The 19757-nt window shown below is 43.6% G+C and overlaps 1 protein-coding gene across 1 annotated transcript in view; it reads left to right on the top strand.

Moving 5' to 3' along the window:
* FANK1 (fibronectin type III and ankyrin repeat domains 1) overlaps positions 1–19757 on the top strand; it is a 125676-nt gene that overhangs the window by 71200 nt on the left and 34719 nt on the right. The window contains exon 4 of the mRNA XM_063433621.1: positions 13506–13587. Within this exon, the coding sequence (XP_063289691.1) occupies positions 13506–13587 (82 nt within the window). The remainder of the gene's footprint in view (positions 1–13505; positions 13588–19757) is intronic.

The raw sequence follows: 19757 nt of genomic DNA, 5'->3' as shown, positions 1-19757 counted from the left end.
GGGGGTAGGGGTACTGCTGGGGGAAGGGGTGCTGTGTGTGTGGGGGGTAAGGGTACTGTGTGTGTGGGGGGTAGGGGTACTGCTGGGGGGTAGGGGTGCTGTGTGTGTGAGGGGTAGGGGTACTGCTGGGGGGTAGGGGTGCTGTGTGTGTGGGGATAGGGTGTGGGGGGGGTAAACGTTTAAAAAAAAAAAAAGTATGTTAAATTATCATCTTCTCCCCCCCCCCCTTCTTACCTTTAATGAAGGAGGGGGAGGACACAGTCATCCCTGGTGGTCCTGTGGTGGCAAGTACTGCTTCCGGTTCGGGAGGCAGGGGGAGGGATCTTTGAAGCAGCTCCTCTGTCCTCCTGCGCGATGCTGTGTGTAGTGTTGCCATGGTAACACGCGGCAACACTCCACACAGCTTGCTCGTGGGAGGACAGGGGAGCTGCTTCAAAGATCCCTCCCCTGCCTCCCGAACCGGAAGCAGTGATGGCAAACCTATGGCCGCGTGCCCACAAAAAGGGCCCGGCGTGCCACCTGTGGCACGCGTGCCATAGGTTCGCCATCACTGGTATAGGACATGAGTGTATCAGATCTGATGAGGAAAACCTTTCTAATCATTTTTAATTTTATTATGCTTTATATATTCATCCATGCAACACATATTGGTGCCAGTTTTAATTAATGCTTTGAAGGAAAAAGGATGTTATGTTGTGAGTAGGTTCCACGCTGCCAACTTAGCTCAAGAGGTTAGGTTCCAGGTACCCCTGTGTAAGGCTTCCAGTCAGAGACAAACTGAAGAGCAGGCTACTGAGGTTTCGCTAAGCTTTTGCTGAGATCTCATATGCCCTGTTTTTCCTGTTTCAAACCTCAGACTGCAACAGATTTTAGTGGAAAGAGCTAGCCAGTGCAGATACAAGTATTTGGGATTAAACCACGTGAGCTAAGACGGCGACTGGGTACCTCCACAATCATCAGCTCACCCTTTTGGCCTATCAGTAGCTCCACATTCACATGTATTTATCTTACTCTGTTCTGCCAGATTCAAAACTTTGGGGTTAAACTATTCAATAACGGTAAGCCCACACCCATGGACCTCCTCGCACCATAACAACTTAATTCTGATTTAATTGGTTTGGTGCCTGGAATGTCGCTTTAAAGAAGATAATATGGGTAAAACATTTCAAAATATTTTCATTATATTGGTAGGGAGGTTAAAAAAAAGGTTGACTCCCCCCGCTGTTGCAGAACTAAACCATGTTACATTGCCTAACTCCAAATGGATGAAATTATCATGGAAATTGTAGTTCGATACCAGCTGATGGCTATAAGTTTCGGTCACATCTGTCCAGTTTATTTTCCGTTTATTTATTTTCTTATGCTGCAGTGTATTAATTAATAAAAAATGCATTCTGCATTATGTGAGCTACAAACTAGTTCATTTGTCCTTGACTGATGTAGAACCTGTGATATATGTAGTTTGAGGTTAAACTGTCGGTTTCAGTCCGAGGAACTAAGAATTGCAATTATACCCTCCAATATTTGTGGCTGGGATTTCCATTGTTTGTTTTCAAATTCCAGGTCAAATTTCAGGTCAAGTAAGATATAGAACTTGAAGACGGTAATCTTAAAACTGCCTATGACAAATATTGGCAGCTCATAAAAGAAGCAGGTGTCAGCTGTCATATCATAGAACGATCCCCAATTGTTTTATTAAGGTCCATAAATAAAATAAGAGACATATATCTTGTTGGAGATTAAAAGTCCTTTCAATGTGTAAGATCGTGTTGCTGTGCAGTTATTTTGCATGATTTTACTAGACTTTTTATTTCAGCAGCAAATGGCAACCTGTTTTTATTGCCGTGTGCAACTGGTAGATGAGTTAATTTTCTCAATCGATATAGTACTTTTATAGAGAAGGCACTTTGCTATAGTGCTGTTGAGTATACTGAATGAATGTTTATTAATTGACACCTTGATATGTCAGCTGAAAGAGTATACTGTAGAATCAGAGGTTTGATGATCCTCTACTCTTCATTGATTAATCTTAACTATTTATTTATTTATTTTTAAAATATTTTACCAGGAAGGATACATTGGGATTTTTCTTGTTTTCAAATATGTCCTGGGTCTACAAAACATTGCATTGATACAATAGGGTACAATAAAATACAAACACAATATATACAAAAGTTAACATAGAACAGGTAGGAAATCTATAATCAACCATGACAGGTGCATTATGTTTTGAGATATATAGAGAGGCATCTCTTAAAGGATTTTAGGCCCGGGGAAGATTTGAAAGTGTGCGGGAGGTCGTTTCATAATTGCAGTGCTCTGTAGGAAAAGGAGGATCGTGCCGCTTTCTTTTTGTATTGAGGTAGACTAAATAAAGTGCTGATACTGGATCGGAGGCTATAGGCGGTGGGAGCAGCTGGGGAGAGCATTTTGCTCAGGTAGGGTGGAAGCTTCCCAGAAAAGCTCTTAAACACAAGGTTGGAAAGATGAAGGGTGCGTCTGGATTCCAGCGAAAGCCAGTTGTTTGCGGGGCAGGTGCATATACTACATCTCCATAATCAATGATCGGCATCAGCATTTGCTGTACAATCTTTTCCTTTACTGTAGGGCGTATGCAGGATTTGTTTCTGTACAGGGTACCTAGTTTTGAATAAAGTTTAGATGCAAGTTTTTCCATGTGGAGGCCAAAAGATAGGTTGGGGACTTTGAAAGTATTTGAAAGAGTGTGCTATTTGATTTTGTTTTGATCCATAGATGTGAATTGTGTAATTTAGGTACTGTTCCAAAGATCATTGTGAAAGTTTTGTCAGTGTTTAGGAAGAGTTTGTTTTTTGTGATCCACTTTTCTACCTCTGTGAACTGGTCTTGGAGCACAGCCTCAAGCTGCGGTAGATCAGATTTGCTTGCATAGATTACTGTGTCGTCTGCGTACATGTGTACATTTGAGGATTTGCAGACATTAGGCAGATCATTTATAAATAATGTGCATACTAGGGGGCCGAGAATGGAACCTTGGGGAACACCACACGTGACTGGGAGAGGGAGTCGCTGTCAGAAATGAACACATATTGTGATCGATTCGATACATAAAATTGAAACCAGGTTAGCGGACGATCACCAATACCTGAGTTGTTTAGTTTATGCAGTAGAATGTCATGACATTCTACTATATCAAAGGCCTTTGCAAATTCAAGGAAAATAGCTCCAGTTAGGTCTCTTTGTTCCATGTCAGTTTGGATGTCATTGCAAACTTTTAAGAGGGCAGTTGTAGTTGAGTGATTCGGGCGAAAACCTGATTGATCAGGGGTCAGATAGTTTGATTGTTGGTAATACTCAGTTGCGTATGGACGCATTTTTCTAAGATTTTTGGCAATACTGGGATAGTGTAGCGGTACTTACCTTATCCGGGGGCCGGCCGCGGTCCTCTCTTCAAGCCGCGCGCGGTCCTGCGGCTGCACGAGCCGCGCGCGGCTCATCCGACTCTCCTAACAGGAAGACGGGCAGTGACCGCGAGATGCGGTCACGTGTCCCGCCTGCAGCTAAGAGCGCGCCGCGAGTCTCGGGCGCGCTCTTAAAGAGACAGTGGGAGCCTAAATTGCAAAAAGGCTCCCATTGGCTCCTGTCATGCCAATCACCCCATACACTTACCTGTTGGGGGTGTGGAAGTGACAGGAGCCAATTACATTAGTTTGAAGGCTACTTATACTCACCCTTTTCCCTTAGTTCCTTGCCCTATCGTGGTTTCTGCTACAGTTCCCTTTAGTGCTTGTTGTGTTCAGTTGTGTTTCTCCGTATTTGACCTTGGCTTTGTATTCTGACTTCGTTTTCGCTTTATCCTTGTCTGTACTGTTTGCCGGCTTGCTGATTCCTGTGTACCAGACCCCGGCTAGTTTTCGTTTACGCTGTCTCTTTGTGCCCTTGACCTCGGATCGTTCCTGACTCTGTCTTCTCCTATTACGTCGAGTCCGGCCACTCTAAGGTCCGGTAGACGTATCTCTCCTCTGTGCTGTCTTCTGTTTGGCTGGATCCTGCGTGTAGGGGTATATACTCGTTACATTACGATAGGGCCATGGACCCCGCAGATTTAGCTCAACAGATGGCGTCCCATGAGGCTAGATTTGTAGAGCAGGATCACCGTATGGATCAGATAGCTCAGGCTCTCCAGACGCTCTTAGCTAGAACCATTCCAGCAACCGCACCTAACCCTCCTACACCCCTGCTTCCTGAAGTATCGACTGTGCCTAATGCTACGGCCCATTTAACGCCTCCTCCTAGGTATGGAGGGGATTCTAAGACATGCAGAGGGTTCATTAACCAAATAGAGTTTCATTTTGAGATGTATCCACGTTCATTTCCCACAGAGAGGTCTAAAGTTGGGTTCTTTATGCACCAACTTACCGACAAAGCACTTGAATGGGCAAACCCTATTTGGGAGGCTAATGGACCTATGGTGCATGACTTTCACAGTTTCCTTACAGCTTTTCGCAGAACTTTTGATACTATGAAAAGGTCTAAGAATGCCGCGAGAGCATTAATGAGGGTTAAACAGGGTTCTAGGTCTGTGGCTGATTACGCTATACAGTTTCGTACCCTTGCCTCACAGGTCGATTGGACCAACAATGGGTTAACTACTGCCTTCATGGAAGGCTTATCAGACTCTATATTGGATGAGGTAGCAGCTAAGGAGCTTCCTGTTGCCTTAGAGGACCTTATTGACTACCTCATCAATATAGATAATAGGATTCGTGACAGGCTCTATACCAAGAACAGGAATAGACGTTTTGTTACACCTATTCACCCCAGAGTTAATACACCGGAGAGTGTAAAAGTATCTGAAGAGGAACCCATGCAATTAGGGGTTGCCAAACTCTCTGATAATGAAAAATTACATAGGAGAAGGGAGGGACTCTGCCTATATTGTGGTAGGAGAGACCATATGGTAAAGGAGTGTCCTTTGCTCCCGGAAAACTCTCGCACCTAAGACCTTATAGGGGACTGGCCTTGGGTGTGATTTCTAAGTCTCCTACGTTGCCTCCTAACCGACTGCTTCTCCCTGTTTCTTTACATATGGGAGAGAGTTGTATAGTTGAAAATATATACGCCCTGGTTGACTCTGGGGCAGCAGAGACTTTTATAGACTCTGGTTTTGTAAAGAAAAACAATATTCCCATCAGGGAGAAGGAAATACCCTTGGCCGTTGAGGCCATAGATGGTAGACCATTGATATCTCCAGTTGTTACTCACGAGACTGCACCGCTACACATGTACACAGGGGTTCTACACTATGAAACCATTCGGTTCCAGGTCATCACCTCTCCCTCTTCACAGTTGGTGTTAGGGTATCCATGGTTACGTGCCCACAATCCCATTTTTGACTGGGAGACAGGACAGATAAAATCATGGAGTGAAGCCTGCCACGAGTCATGTACTATTGAAGTCACGCTTGTGAATTCTATTAATGTTCCTACCATTCCTCCTTTGTCTACGGCTATACCCTCTCAGTATTTATCTTTAAAGACTGTCTTTGATAAAAGAGAGGCTGACAAATTACCGCCTCACAGACCCTACGATTGTGCTATTGACTTGTTGCCTGGCACTATACCTCCCAAGGGCAGGGTGTACCCTCTATCGGTTCAAGAAAACCGTGTCATGGAGGAGTACATTAAAGAATCATTAGACAAGGGATTTATTAGGAGATCCTCTTCTCCGGCTGGAGCGGGGTTCTTCTTTGTATCAAAGAAAGAAGGTGATTTAAGACCTTGCATTGATTATAGAGGTCTAAATAAAATCACCATCAAAAATGCTTACCCTATACCATTAATAACAGAATTGTTTGACAGGCTCAAACATGCTACGGTATTCACCAAATTAGATCTTAGAGGAGCATACAATCTGATACGTATAAAAAAGGACCACGAATGGAAGACGGCCTTTAACACTAGGTCAGGTCATTATGAGTATACCGTCATGCCATTTGGGCTTTGCAATGCCCCAGCAGTATTTCAAGAATTTATTAATGATGTCTTAAGGGACTTTATTCACTCATTTGTTATCGTGTACTTGGATGACATTTTAATATATTCTACAGACTTACACACTCATCACAGACATGTTACGACAGTTCTGAAGACCCTTCTTGCTAATGGTCTTTATTGCAAACTAGAAAAATGTCTATTCGACCAATCCGAGGTCCAGTTTTTAGGGTATTTGATTTCCGCTAAGGGTTTTCGGATGGATCCCCAGAAGCTTGCTGCGGTCATAGAATGGCCTCTGCCGCAAGGTCTGAAAGCCATCCAGCGTTTTCTGGGTTTCTCTAATTATTATAGACGTTTTATCAAAGGTTTTTCGTCTATCGTAGCACCTATTACTCGTATGACAAAAAAGGATGGCAATACACGTGCCTGGTCTACCGAGGCACTTCAGGCTTTTGACTTTCTTAAGACTACGTTCGCCTCTGCACCTATTTTACAGCATCCTGTCCCCTCATTGCCATATATACTTGAGGTTGATGCTTCCGATATAGGGGTAGGTGCTGTCTTATCCCAAAGAGAGTCTCCTGACAAGCCATTGCATCCTTGTGGCTTCTTTTCTAAACAAATGTCCAAAGCAGAAAGGAATTATGATGTGGGTAATCGCGAACTCCTTGCTATCATTTTAGCACTCAAAGAATGGAGACATTTGTTAGAGGGCACTAAGGATCCTATCCTCATATTTACGGATCATAAGAACCTATCCTACCTTAGCGAAGCTAAAAGATTGTCTTCAAGGCAGGCTAGGTGGTCACTGTTCTTGTCTCATTTTAATTATATAATCACCTATAGGCCAGGTGATCGGAACACTAAAGCGGACGCTCTGTCCAGACAATTCGAGACTATTGACAAACAGGAGATTGATGTCACTCCTGTCATTCCCCCAGACAGGATAATAGCAACTACTATATTGTCTATTTCCTCGTCCCTCTTGCAGGCCATACAAGCGAAACAAAGCATGGCACCTAGCGAGAGGCCTAATGATAAATTGTTCGTTGACGTTCCCGAGAGACGGGATATTCTGTCACTGTATCACGATACTAAGACTGCTGGACATCCTGGTATTTCCAAAACGGTGTCAGCCGTTTCTCGGTATTTCTGGTGGGATACCTTACGTAAGGATGTTACTGACTATATAAGTGCTTGTACTACTTGTGCATGTATGAAATCCTCTCGTAGAGTTCCTTGTGGGCTGTTGCATCCGTTACCCGTTCCCAAGAGACCTTGGTCTAATCTATCAATGGATTTTATTGTTGAATTAGCCCCTTTGAATGGTAACACAGTCATCCTAATGATAGTAGATCGGTTTTCCAAAATGGCTCACTTTGTGTCTCTTCGCAAGTTGCCCACTTCCAAGGAACTGGCTCTTATCTTCGCTAGAGAAGTGTTTCGATTACATGGTATTCCCTTATCTATTGTATCCGATAGGGGTAGCCAATTTATTTCCAGGTTCTGGAAAGCCTTTTGTTAGGAGATGGGTATTTCTCTCTCATTTTCTTCCGCTTACCATCCCCAGTCTAATGGAGCTGCTGAACGTGCCAACCAGTCTCTGGAGCAGTACCTCCGTTGTTTTGTGTCTCACCATCAGGACAATTGGTCTGACCTGCTTCCTTGGGCTGAATTTGCTCGGAATAACGCCACTCATGATTCTTCCAGCAAAAGCCCTTTTTACGTTGTCTATGGCCAGCATCCCGTGGTTCTTCCGGCTGCATTCTCCTCACAGGGCATGCCAGTTCTGGATGAGCATTTGGCTGGTTTGCGTAATACTTGGGAGCAGGTTCAGCGTTCTTTGGTGGACTCTGCTGCCCGCCAGAAGGCTCAGGCTGACAAGCATCGCAGAGCGGCTCCTTCCTATGTTGTGGGGGACAGGGTTTTGCTTTCCACACGGAATATTCGCCTCCGGGTGCCTTCTATGAAATTGGCTCCCCGCTTCATTGGTCCTTATCGCATTATACATAAGGTTAATCCCGTTTCTTATGCCTTGGGTCTGCCTAAGAATCTGCGTATACCTAATGTATTTCACACCTCGTTGTTGAAGCCTTGCGTACGCAACCGCTATACCCGGCATACTCCCCCTCCCCCTCCTGTCTCTGTGGAGGGTCATGAGGAGTTTGAAGTGTCTGCGGTTATTGACTCTCGTTTCCTTAGGGGTCGGCTTCAGTACTTGGTACATTGGAAGGGTTATGGGCCTGAGGAGCGCAGTTGGATTTCTGCGGATGCTGTTCATGCTCCCCGCCTTGTACGTTCTTTCCATTCGCATTTTCCTGCCAGACCTGGTCCTGCCCGCCCGGAGGGCGTGTCCTCAGGAGGGGGTACTGTAGCGGTACTTACCTTATCCGGGGGCCGGCCGCGGTCCTCTCTTCAAGCCGCGCGCGGTCCTGCGGCTGCACGAGCCGCGCGCGGCTCATCCGACTCTCCTAACAGGAAGACGGGCAGTGACCGCGAGATGCGGTCACGTGTCCCGCCTGCAGCTAAGAGTGCGCCGCGAGTCTCGGGCGCGCTCTTAAAGAGACAGTGGAAGTCTAAATTGCAAAAAGGCTCCCATTGGCTCCTGTCATGCCAATCACCCCATACACTTACCTGTTGGGGGTGTGGAAGTGACAGGAGCCAATCACATTAGTTTGAAGGCTACTTATACTCACCCTTTTCCCTTAGTTCCTTGCCCTATCGTGGTTTCTGCTACAGTTCCCTTTAGTGCTTGTTGTGTTCAGTTGTGTTTCTCCGTATTTGACCTTGGCTTTGTATTCTGACTTCGTTTTTGCTTTATCCTTGTCTGTACTGTTTGCCGGCTTGCTGATTCCTGTGTACCAGACCCCGGCTAGTTTTCGTTTACGCTGTCTCTTTGTGCCCTTGACCTCGGATCGTTCCTGACTCTGTCTTCTCCTATTACGTCGAGTCCGGCCACTCTAAGGTCCGGTAGACGTATCTCTCCTCTGTGCTGTCTTCTGTTTGGCTGGATCCTGCGTGTAGGGGTATATACTCGTTACAGATAGTTAGAAACCAAAGAAGTTTCACCACTTTTATGGATAGGCACTACTCTCGCAGTCTTCCAAAGCTTGGGTATGTATCCAGACACCAATGATTCGTTAATTATGGTTGTGACAGGTTTAGCAATTGCCGGCGCACTGAGCTTCAACAGCATTGCTGGGATTTGATCAGGTCCAGACTGTTTTTTCATTTTTAGATTATGAAGATAATGACATTAATAGGTACAGGTCTAAAATCGAACTTCCCTATATTGGGTCTTTGCAAATTGGGGGCCTATAGTGGGTCCTGACCAACATTTTGTAGTTTCAGGATGTGTCATTTATTAGCTTGGCAATCAGGGTGATGGGGCACCCGACAAAATAATTGTTAAAGGCATTTGCTACATCTAAGGGGAGTTGCAGGTTTTGGTTGTCCACTTTGACAGTGTAGGGTTGGGAGTGGATTGGGGAGTTTGTAACTTATTTATAATTTTCCAAACGTTTCGACGGTTTGAGATGTTATTGTTCAGATTTTCTCAGAAATATTGGGCCATGACCAATTTTGTTTGTTTTGTGCACATATTTTGCCATTGTCTATTTGCACAGTGATCGTTCATAGAGCCAGTACACTTGAACTTTGACCACAATGAATCCCGAAACTGCTACATTTGAGTGAGATCAGCTGTGATCCAATTCATATGTGCCCCTTTTACTCTCACCTTATGCAGCGGGGAATGCAAATTCCAAACTTGTAGGAGTTCGGACTGAAAGAATTCAACTGCACAGTCTAAATCTGAGATTAGGTTTAATCTGTGCCATGGGAGGTTCTTGATGTCATTTAGAAAGTATTCAAGATTAAATTTTTTGAGGACCTAGTGATTTTAACCTTGGGAGAGGATTTAGTAGCCTTTATTTTGTGCACGCAGTACACTAAGCAGTGGTCACTGAACTGTTAGGGAGAACACCTGCCTCCTGGATTCTATCAGGAGAACCAGAAAGAATCCAATCGAGTAGGATAGGGTTCTGGCTTTTAATGTTTGTGAGTTGTGGAGGAGATTAATTGCGTTAGCTGCAAAGTCTTAAACAACGAGCAAGAACTATTCAGCCAATTAATATGAAAATCTCCAAAGACCAACAGTTCATTTTTTGGGTTTTGAGCTATGGTTTCAGTAAGGAGATTGGCTATGTCAGAACTAGCAACAATTCTACTGGTCTTGGATGTTTCTTATAGAGCTTTAGGGATCAGCTGAGCTGGACAGTCAGTCACTGCTTCTTGGTTGACTTTGACAATGCTTCCAGAAAATGTGTCAATAAGAAAAGACACATGAAATGTAAGAATGCTTTTGATGGAGGTTCATTAACAAAATCGTCTCTCAAGGTGGGTGAATGCTTTTGTGTCAACAGCATGTGGTGAATGAAAGTTTGAAATTAATAAATGTAAAGTGTCACTCCAGGCACCCATGCATATTATCATCGGTCTGGAAAAGACTTGGAATAAAGGAATGAAGGTAGGAAGACCACCAGGGATTGTTGTAGAACCTTGGTCCCCAATGGCCAAATTGGGGTCAATCATACTGTAAATCTCCGAGCCACCCTTCCAGATTTGTAGATTTTCTTCTGTATTTAAGTCACGTTTGGTTAGTCCTGAAGGTAGTATATTTATAAATATTGATACAAAAAGACATACCTTACTAGGGCTAGTTGCTTTGTGGGCTTCACATATGTTGTAGCCTTTTCCCTTTCCCTTATATACTATTGTAGTAAGGTATATCTTTTTGTATCAATATTTATAAATAAAACATTTTTGCATCTGTTTGAGTGCGGTATATTTTGCATTATTTGATTTTATGTTTATGGGTTATTAGAGAGGGTGACCTCTACACCAGCACCATCACCCTGTACAGAGTGCCAACATCATACATACTTTCTAAAGGTTGTATACGCTACACACAGAACATTTGGTAGTACAGTTTCAAACTGTATGTATAGGCTGTCCTGGACTTTGTAAATAGCAAATTGGCTACATCTCCACAAAAGTCACTGCTGAAAGAAACCGTTTGGAGATAAGTGTAGCATCCTGGCCTTTCTCTGGGAAGTCGCCTATTCCCTAACACAAGGATCCATCCCCTTGCTAAGGGATATACATTCATTAATATAAATATATTATACAACTGTTTCTGACAGAATTACATGGCTCACTAAATTCCAAATTAACTCCTAATTAATTAAGGGAACACTATAATGTTGAGAAAACGAAGCTGGAATGTTGTGTGCCCCCCTACCCTGGGGCAATGGGAGGGTTAGAAGCAATTTAAAACTCTTACCCGATTCCAGCACTGTAGTTCCTTCCCACTGCTCTGTCTCCGCCACAATATTATTGTGAGGTGGGACTTAATGTGCATGTGCTGCAAGGGCTGTCCACGCATTATGCCTTCTCCATAGGAAAGCATTGAGTCAGTGCTTTCCTATGGGGTTTTGCCAGACGCTAAATGTCCTCAAACAGAGTTAAACTCTGTGAAACAGCCTGAAGCGCCTATAGTGGCTGTCTGGTAGAGAGCCACAAGAGGCAGTCTTAACCTTGAAATGAAAACATTGCAGTTTCTCTAAAACTGCTATGTTTTCACTTGCAGTGTTAAGGGAGAGGGGCACTGCACCCAGACTGCTTCAATGAGATTTAGTGGTCTGGGTGCCTTTAGTGTCTATTTAAATCCTAATTTGCAAAATCAAGTCTGAGCATGCTGGCGCCATTCCGTGTTCCGTGACACCCTTGTCCTCCCCGCCATCCCTTCCTCCTGTGATGCTGGGGTGTGATGTCAAGCAAGGAGAATCAAGCTGCAAAGAGAGCTCTAACTCTGCTGGAGCAGAAGTGAGTTTTAGTGTTTTTTTTTGTTTGGTTAAAAATGTTGTTTTTTTTTTTCAATTTAGGGGGTAATGAACAATCTCAAAAAGGGTTTATTTTAATCAAACCCTGTGCTTTATGAAAAAAATATATTTTTGGTTGGAGTAACCCGTTAACTTTCTATTAGAGATATTCCCTTCTTTTCAAAAGGTATTTTTTCTCTTTAGGGATAGATTTTGCAAGTCTGTTGGATATAGTAGAATAGACTCAGCTAGTGACGGATAATGTGTCTACCAGCGAGGTTACTAAAGGATACATGTGACGTAACCTATATAGATGCTGACTTTAGCAATTTATTAAATCACACGCTTGTTTCACTTGCTATTCTTAAGGGATTTTTATTTGGAAAGCTACATTACAGAACTGTGATAAAGTACATTATACAATTTTAGCCCTAAAAAGTCTATTCGTATTGAGCTTAATCTCACCAATGCAGCACGTAAGCAATCGGATGCCGTTCTTGAAAAGGTATTGTGTCTGAGCTGCTGGGTTTTAAATTCCATCATGTGCGCTATCTAAATCTGCACTAATTCCATTTCATGATTTTTTTTTTTTTCTCTTTTACACTACAAATCTATTTAAGAGCAAGATCTATTAATGCCATTTTAAAAGATGATGTTTCTGAGCTGGGGTGAATGTTTCACAGAACATTTCTATTTTGTGCTGGGAAATCCTACTGAAAATGGCCATTTTTGTCCTTTTGCAGCGATATTCTTTATTTGTATCAAATGGAAGAAAGTGCAGTTTTATGGAATTTTCGATTACTTTCATTTATTTTCACATTTTCATTTTAGTCGTCTACATTCTATGAGGTTTGTATTTGATTTTAGATGCTAAACAAGCATGTGATTGTCCCAGTTTCTTGGCATGAGATAGCAGAATAAAGTGGGTCTGATACTCGATATAGAATTTTTTTTTATTATGTTTTTAACAAGGAGGAATACAATGGGATTTCTCTGGTTACCCGTGGAGAGCACACAGAATACAGTTACAAAAGGATTCACAATATGTAAATGCTTCCAAACCTCTTATTTGGGCTGTGTTGCATATGGCGGGGATGTAGTTTAGAAGGGTTAATTAAAAAGCAACTGTCACGTTCCAGGATTTTTAATGCTATGTTTACATATCTCCTCTATTGAACAAACAAGTATATGTGAGTTGTGAAAAATAAAATTAAATAAATACATTTAAACCTCTTTGTCGTGTAACAGGGTTCCTCCATACTAGATTCCTGTCAATCATAATTATAAGCTCTGTCCTGTGCACTTGGCTGTCAGCGTAGAGAAAGTGTACATAGAAGAGGAGAAATGATGCAATGATTTTATTTCATCTCCTCATGTGATTGGTCTAGCTTTGCCTTAAAGGGGCATTACAGACTTTACAGTCACCAGAACAACTACAGCTTAATGTAGTTGTTCTGGTGAGTATAGTCAGTCCCTGCAGGCTTTTTGCTGTGAACACTGTTAAAACCTTAAAGTAAAGATCCAGGAACCAAAACCACTACAACGCACTGGAGTGGTCATATTTCTACGAATCCCTGTTACCCTCCCATTTTACAATTTTACACTAAGATTAAACTAATTAATTGTTTGACATTTTATTTATTTTTAGGAGAGCCAATGACTGTGGAACATCTTCACCGAGCGATAAATTCGAATGACGAAGCCAAGGTCATCAGTATACTACAAACCGGGTCAGATGTTATCTCTGCTGGAGATTTAAACTCAATTGTTTCTTGAGAACAAGAGACTGTTGTATACAATTATCAGTATTTACTGAATAAGGATGCTTTGCACAGTGCCTTGCCTAGGTCATCTTGTCAGATATTCTAACTTATTTAACTCTACTCGAAGCCTTGAGTGCACATGGCTTGTACATGGCTTTTACTTCCAGTTCACCACCAGATAACCATCATTAGGTCATGGTTGATTAAACATTCTCTGTATTGCTAGTCATTCACTGTAGTGCTGGAGGCTCTCTTTTGACATATGAAATGACAGGAAGTCAGAGCACCCAGTAAAGTTAGTGTTTTGGGTTTTTACCTTCCTGTGTTTCCTTCACAGATGGACAGTACCTTTTTTTAAAAATACAATGAATGTAAAATCACTTAAATGTATTAAAATTTAGGTGACATGGGTTAAAGGAACGCAGTAACGTTAAAAATACACATCTGTATTCCTAACGCTAGAGTGTTCTCTTCTTTATTTAGATTCAGGGCAAAATTGGGAAAAAGGGTTTTATTCACTTTTTAAAAAAAACATTTTTTATTGTCTAGTCATGAGACAGAGTTCCTGCAGTCTATCAATCTGCCTCCCAGAACGTCAGGCAGACGCTTCTACATGTCCAATCTATCCTCCTTGTAGAGTATCGGGAACATCGGGATGAAAAGCACATGAGTGGCAATACTGGAGGTTAGCTGAGTGAATCAAGTTTGACTCTGTTCTCACAGCGGAAGCACCTCTAGCGACTGTCAGGTAGACAGCCACTCTAGGTGTATTTAACCCTGCATTCACTCCCCTTGTGTTCCCTATTATGGGTTAATGAGTTAATGGGGCTTTGGAATTGTGCCCCTCTCTATCTCATTTGGAGAGTTTGTCTTCCGGGCTTGAGGAAGCGAGGGGAATTGTTGGTGTAGGACTCACTTGGGAAGTTTTGCCTTGACCTTTGATTGCCTTTGATTGCCATTGGCGGGCTACTGAAGGACCTCCAGTTGTTTGGAAGTGCTTTGGGATTTGGGATAATGTACTTTTTTGTTGTTGCTTTTAGTCATTGCTGCTGTCCAGGAGTTGAGCACAGGACTTAATTAAGCATAGACATATCTATTGAACAGCAATGCTCTACATCAGGGGTGCCCAACAGGTAGATCCCCAGATGTTGTAGAACTACAACTCCCACGATGCTTCACATGCCTTTTGGAATGCTTTTAGAATGACGAAGCATGATGGCCGTTGTAGTTTTAAAACATCTGGGGATGTAGCTTTTGGGCACCCATGATTTACATTGTATGGTTCAAATTAAAAGACTGCTGCATTCCGATGAAGTGGTCTGGGCGGCCTTTAGTGGCCCTTTTAATAACTTGGTCTTGTTCCCATGTTCTGCTTAGAAATGCCACCTCCGCAATGTTTTCAAAGACAGCTATGAGTTCCATGTGACACTGAGAGATCCATTAACCATGTTCAGCAGTATGTATGATTCAACTGCTGTAGGGGAAAAATTGTTAAAGGGACATTATAGGCACCCAGACCACCTAATCTCAATGAAGTGGTCCATGTGCCATGTCCCTGTCATTTTAACCCTGCAATGTGATACACTACCCCTCTGCAGAAATGGCAATGTTTACATTGCAGGGTTTAAATGCCTGTAATGGCTGTCACTGTGACAGCCACTAGAGGCGCTTTTACCAAATAGCTGAATGAAACTCTGCTGTTTGAAACAGATTATCTCATAGTGACCATATGATTGGCACAGCGTTTTGCAGGGCCGTCTTTAATATTGATTGGACCCTGGGCAAACATTTGCCTGGGCCCCTCAACTCCAACTAAGCAGCAGAACTAATGTATAGAGTGCCCAAAAATATTTTTCAGGCCTTCCCTGTATTGCAAGAGGGAAAAAAAGAGAAATCCCCATCTTTCATATAAGTCAAGCAATGCTATGACAGCTGGGGATCTACAATCCTTGCAGGGTTGTATTTGTGAGCAGTGTTTGTGCATTTGAAGGTAAGCATGTTTTTGTATAGAGTGTATGTGTGCATGTAGGGGTGTATTTGTATGTGCTGTTACCATTGGAATGCAGTGGGGTACTTGTGTGGAGTGTTTGCGTTTAAATGCAGGGGTGTGTGTTTGTCTGTAGTGTTGGCTTTTAAATGCAGGCATGCTTTTGTCTGTAGAGTTGATGTTTTAATATAATTTTAGCGTTTTTTAATACAAGGGGTGTGTTTGCATGTATTGTTTGCATTTGCATGCAGGGGGGTGTTTGGATGTAGTGTTGTCTTTCAAATGCATATGCACATTTGTGTGTAGTATTGGTGGTTCAGCAAAGGGGTTTGTTTATATGTAATGTTTGTGTTTGCATGGGTGTGTTTCCATGTTCTGTTTGATCTGGGATGTATGTACATACATATTAACACATATAAACATACACATTAATACGCAGATACACACATAAACACCTTGACACATACTGGCATATACACACATACACAGATACACACCCTTTGGCACACATATACATGCACTTCGATACACACATCAACATACACACACTGGCACAGTCATACAGAGACACACACACACATCGACACATATGTACACACACTCGGATACACACATGCACAGAGGTACACATGCAGGGGTGTATTTGTGTACAGTGCTAGTGATGGAATGTAGGAGTATTTGTGTGCAGTGTTGGCATTAAAATGCTGGGATGTATGTATTACCACACACTCAGATGGAGACTTACACACCGACACATACATGCACACAGGTAAACATACACACTGACTCACAAGTACACATACACAGGTATACATACACACTGACACACAGCCAGATACACACACACACACACACACACAACTAGATACACACACTTACTGAGACCCATGTACACACACATATATAAGTGTCAATTTACATATTTTAATGTCTGCCCTCTAGCAGCTTCTGGATAGCAACTCCCAACACCCTTGGCCAATATAATGTCTCAACTCTGTTCTTACATAGTTAAAATAAATATTTGTCAATGTTTTATTTATTTAGATTTAATAGGGCACTGTCAGGTTCTTCTAGGATTTGTAAAATGTAGTTATCCCCTGTGTGTTTCATTACAAACACATGGGTGTTAGTAATGTCTGATGAATAAAAACAAAACATATTTAGCCCCCCTCCTGTCTCCTTACCTTTTGGGTACAGTGGGGTGGCTTTCCTGGGGTCCAGTGGGAGCTTGCTGGCCCTGGCTGATGGGAGTCTGCATTCAGCTGCCCCAGTCCCTCTGCTCCACCATGCTTGCATTCTCCTCTGTGTGGTGTGTGCCCCCTCCCCAGCGGCACTGAGAAGGAAGTGATCTGTTCTGACCTCACTTCCTCCCAGCATGCCCGAGAAACAGAGACTCACAGGGCAGTGTGTGCTGGGGCTAGCTGTGAGTATGTAGTCAGCCACCCCCCATATTACAGGGCCCCGGTCCGGAGCAGTATTAAAGGGCTGGGGACCCCTGATTACCTCAGGTGCTGTAGGGGGCCCATGGGGCAGCTGCCTTAGGGACCCAGGAGTAACTGGGCCCGGGGCAGCTGCCCCTTTTGCCCCTCCTTAAAGACGGCCCTGGCGTTTTGCCACACATGCTCAATAGCATCCCAATGTTTTCCTATGGGAAAGCATTGGATTGGCTGAGATCATCAATCTTGATTAAATGAGCCATGGGGCCTGCAGCTTGGACATCTGCCCTGCAAGCTTTACTCCTTACAGGTAGGGGCCTATAACATAAACTGTGAACAGGACATTTTAGCATTGAGAATACATGTTTGTGTATTTAGTTTTCCATTAACTGATAACAGATCTGGGATATGAATGAGTAATAGATTATTTAGGTGTTAAGTGAATTCAATGGATTGGCCACAGTCCTCTCCTCTGTAATCTGGAGATGGAGGGTGGTTGGTGTGAAGGAATAAACCCATCACTTTCGGCTCCTTTCGCGGAATTGAGTCCCTGTTTAATTTTGTTTGTTTATTCGGTTCAGTTCCCGAACAAAGACCACCCCTGAGACCCATTAGAACATGGAACGTTAAGTATCTTGTATGCAAACCGCAACGGAACTAACTAATTGAATGCTCCACTGGATGGCCGCCAGTTCGTGCAAGCGAATGCACGTGGTCGGGACAATTGATGGCAGATATTTTGTCTCCTGAACGCAGGCAGCGGGACTTGGTCGTCGAGTGCCTGGAACTAATTTCGGCCAGCCTTTCCTACAAACACCGGTCACCATGGACCTGCTGCCCATTCCATTTCTACTACATCTACATGAACAGCGTTCGGGAGATATGGACTACCGAATACGGGGAGCATTCTACACTGATCTGTTTTCGTCTAACTTATGCGGCTTTTTTACACAACCCCATGAACAGAGGCCAGCTCTTACCACTATTTCTTCCCTGGAACTATTTTGGGCTTCGACCTTGTGGCAGACCGGTCAAAACATCCCCGCGATGGCGATCCAAAACTACAGATCTGGGTGATTTCTAAGGATCCCGACGCCCTACCCTTACCCGACCTGTTAGGTGACCCTAGAGTGGGGGCCATAGAGTTGGTCCAGCTGGGTGAACGACTGGGACCGCAGGAACGAGTCCAAGCGATCCAATTGCTGGAAGCCAAACTGGCCACCTTCTCCCAGGAGCCAGGATACACACAGGATACACACCTCTAGCGACCCACAAAGTTGACACCCCCCAGGGTCCGGCCCTTTGAGTCAGCCCCCATACCACATTCCGGAGGCAGTCTAGGAAAGAAGGCGGAAAGAGATAGCAGAGATGCTCCGCTTAGGGGTCATTGAGCACTCCAAGAGTCCTTGCGCCTCGCCTGTAGTACTGGTGCCAAAATGGGACGGCATAAACTGTTTTTGCGTAGATTACAGGTGACTCAATGATAAGATGGTCACTGATGCCTATCTGATGCCCCGGGTAGACAAATTGTTGGACCGTATCACTAGGGGACGTTATCTGACCACTATAGACCTTTGCAAATGCTATTGGCAGATACCCCTAGCCGAGGAGGCCATACCGAAATCTGCCTTTGTCACCCAGTTCGGCCTATACCAGTTTAGGGTTATGCCGTTTGGAATGAAAAACTCCTCAGCCACCTTCCAACGGATGATGGATTGCCTCCTAGATGGTCTCCAGGATTATGCCTGTTCATACCTGGGTGACATCGTGATTTATAGCGACACCTGGGAGGCTCACCTAGACCACATAGGGACAGTGTTAGACAGGAATAGAGGAGCTGGCTTAATTTTGAAGCCCGTCAAGTTTCACATTGGTATGGCGGAGGAGCAGTACCTGGGCCATCGTGTAGGATGTGGTAAGCAACGGCCAGAACCCGCTAAGATTGAGGCCGTTGCTAACTGGCCCACTGCCGGTACCAAGATGGCCTTCTTAGGGACAGCCGGCTATTGTAGACGCTTTGTACCAGAGTATTGCGCCATGGCCAAACCCCTGATGGACCTGACTGTGGCGAAACCGACCTCGCCACGTGTCCTTGGAGGGGGCTGCTTGCCCGCCTCTTTCCTTTGGACTATGGACCCGACTTTATGTGAATGTGTTAACCCAGATAGCTATGCCATGGAGCCCATTCGTGTAGTTAAAGATGACGGCTCCATGGCAATTGAACTGTGTGAATAGGATCTGAGCGCTATTTGGTAGTTTTGTGCGCTCAGATCCCAGCTATCTGGGGATATGTGACATGTCTGTGTTTTATGTATAAAATGTGACTTTGTGTATTTTATAGTATTTTAATGCTTTGTGCTCACGATGTGCATAATGGAGTCTTGCCTCTGTCCTGGGAGATAATTGAATTACTTCTCAATTATCTCCAGGATAGAAGACTCTGAAACTGGTCTGGGCCGGAGAGCCATGCTGGCAGGGGGTTTTAAAAGATACTTTACTAACTTTTGAACCCCTGGTCTGATTCATGCCATTTTTTAATATGTTGTTCTCCTGAATGGATTGATTGTGAATATGTAATTTTTATGTGAATGTGATGTATGGTTTTAGAGTTATGAAAGTTGGGTAAAAAGTATGTTTTAAACTGTATGTGTAATTGGATTACCTCTCAGGCTAAGGGGAGGGAATCTGTGGGATGTAACCATTGTGTGATTGGT

This window comes from Pelobates fuscus, chromosome 10 (assembly GCF_036172605.1).
Source record: "Pelobates fuscus isolate aPelFus1 chromosome 10, aPelFus1.pri, whole genome shotgun sequence".
NCBI lineage: Eukaryota > Metazoa > Chordata > Amphibia > Anura > Pelobatidae > Pelobates > Pelobates fuscus.
This window is presented reverse-complemented; position numbering and strand designations above follow the sequence as displayed.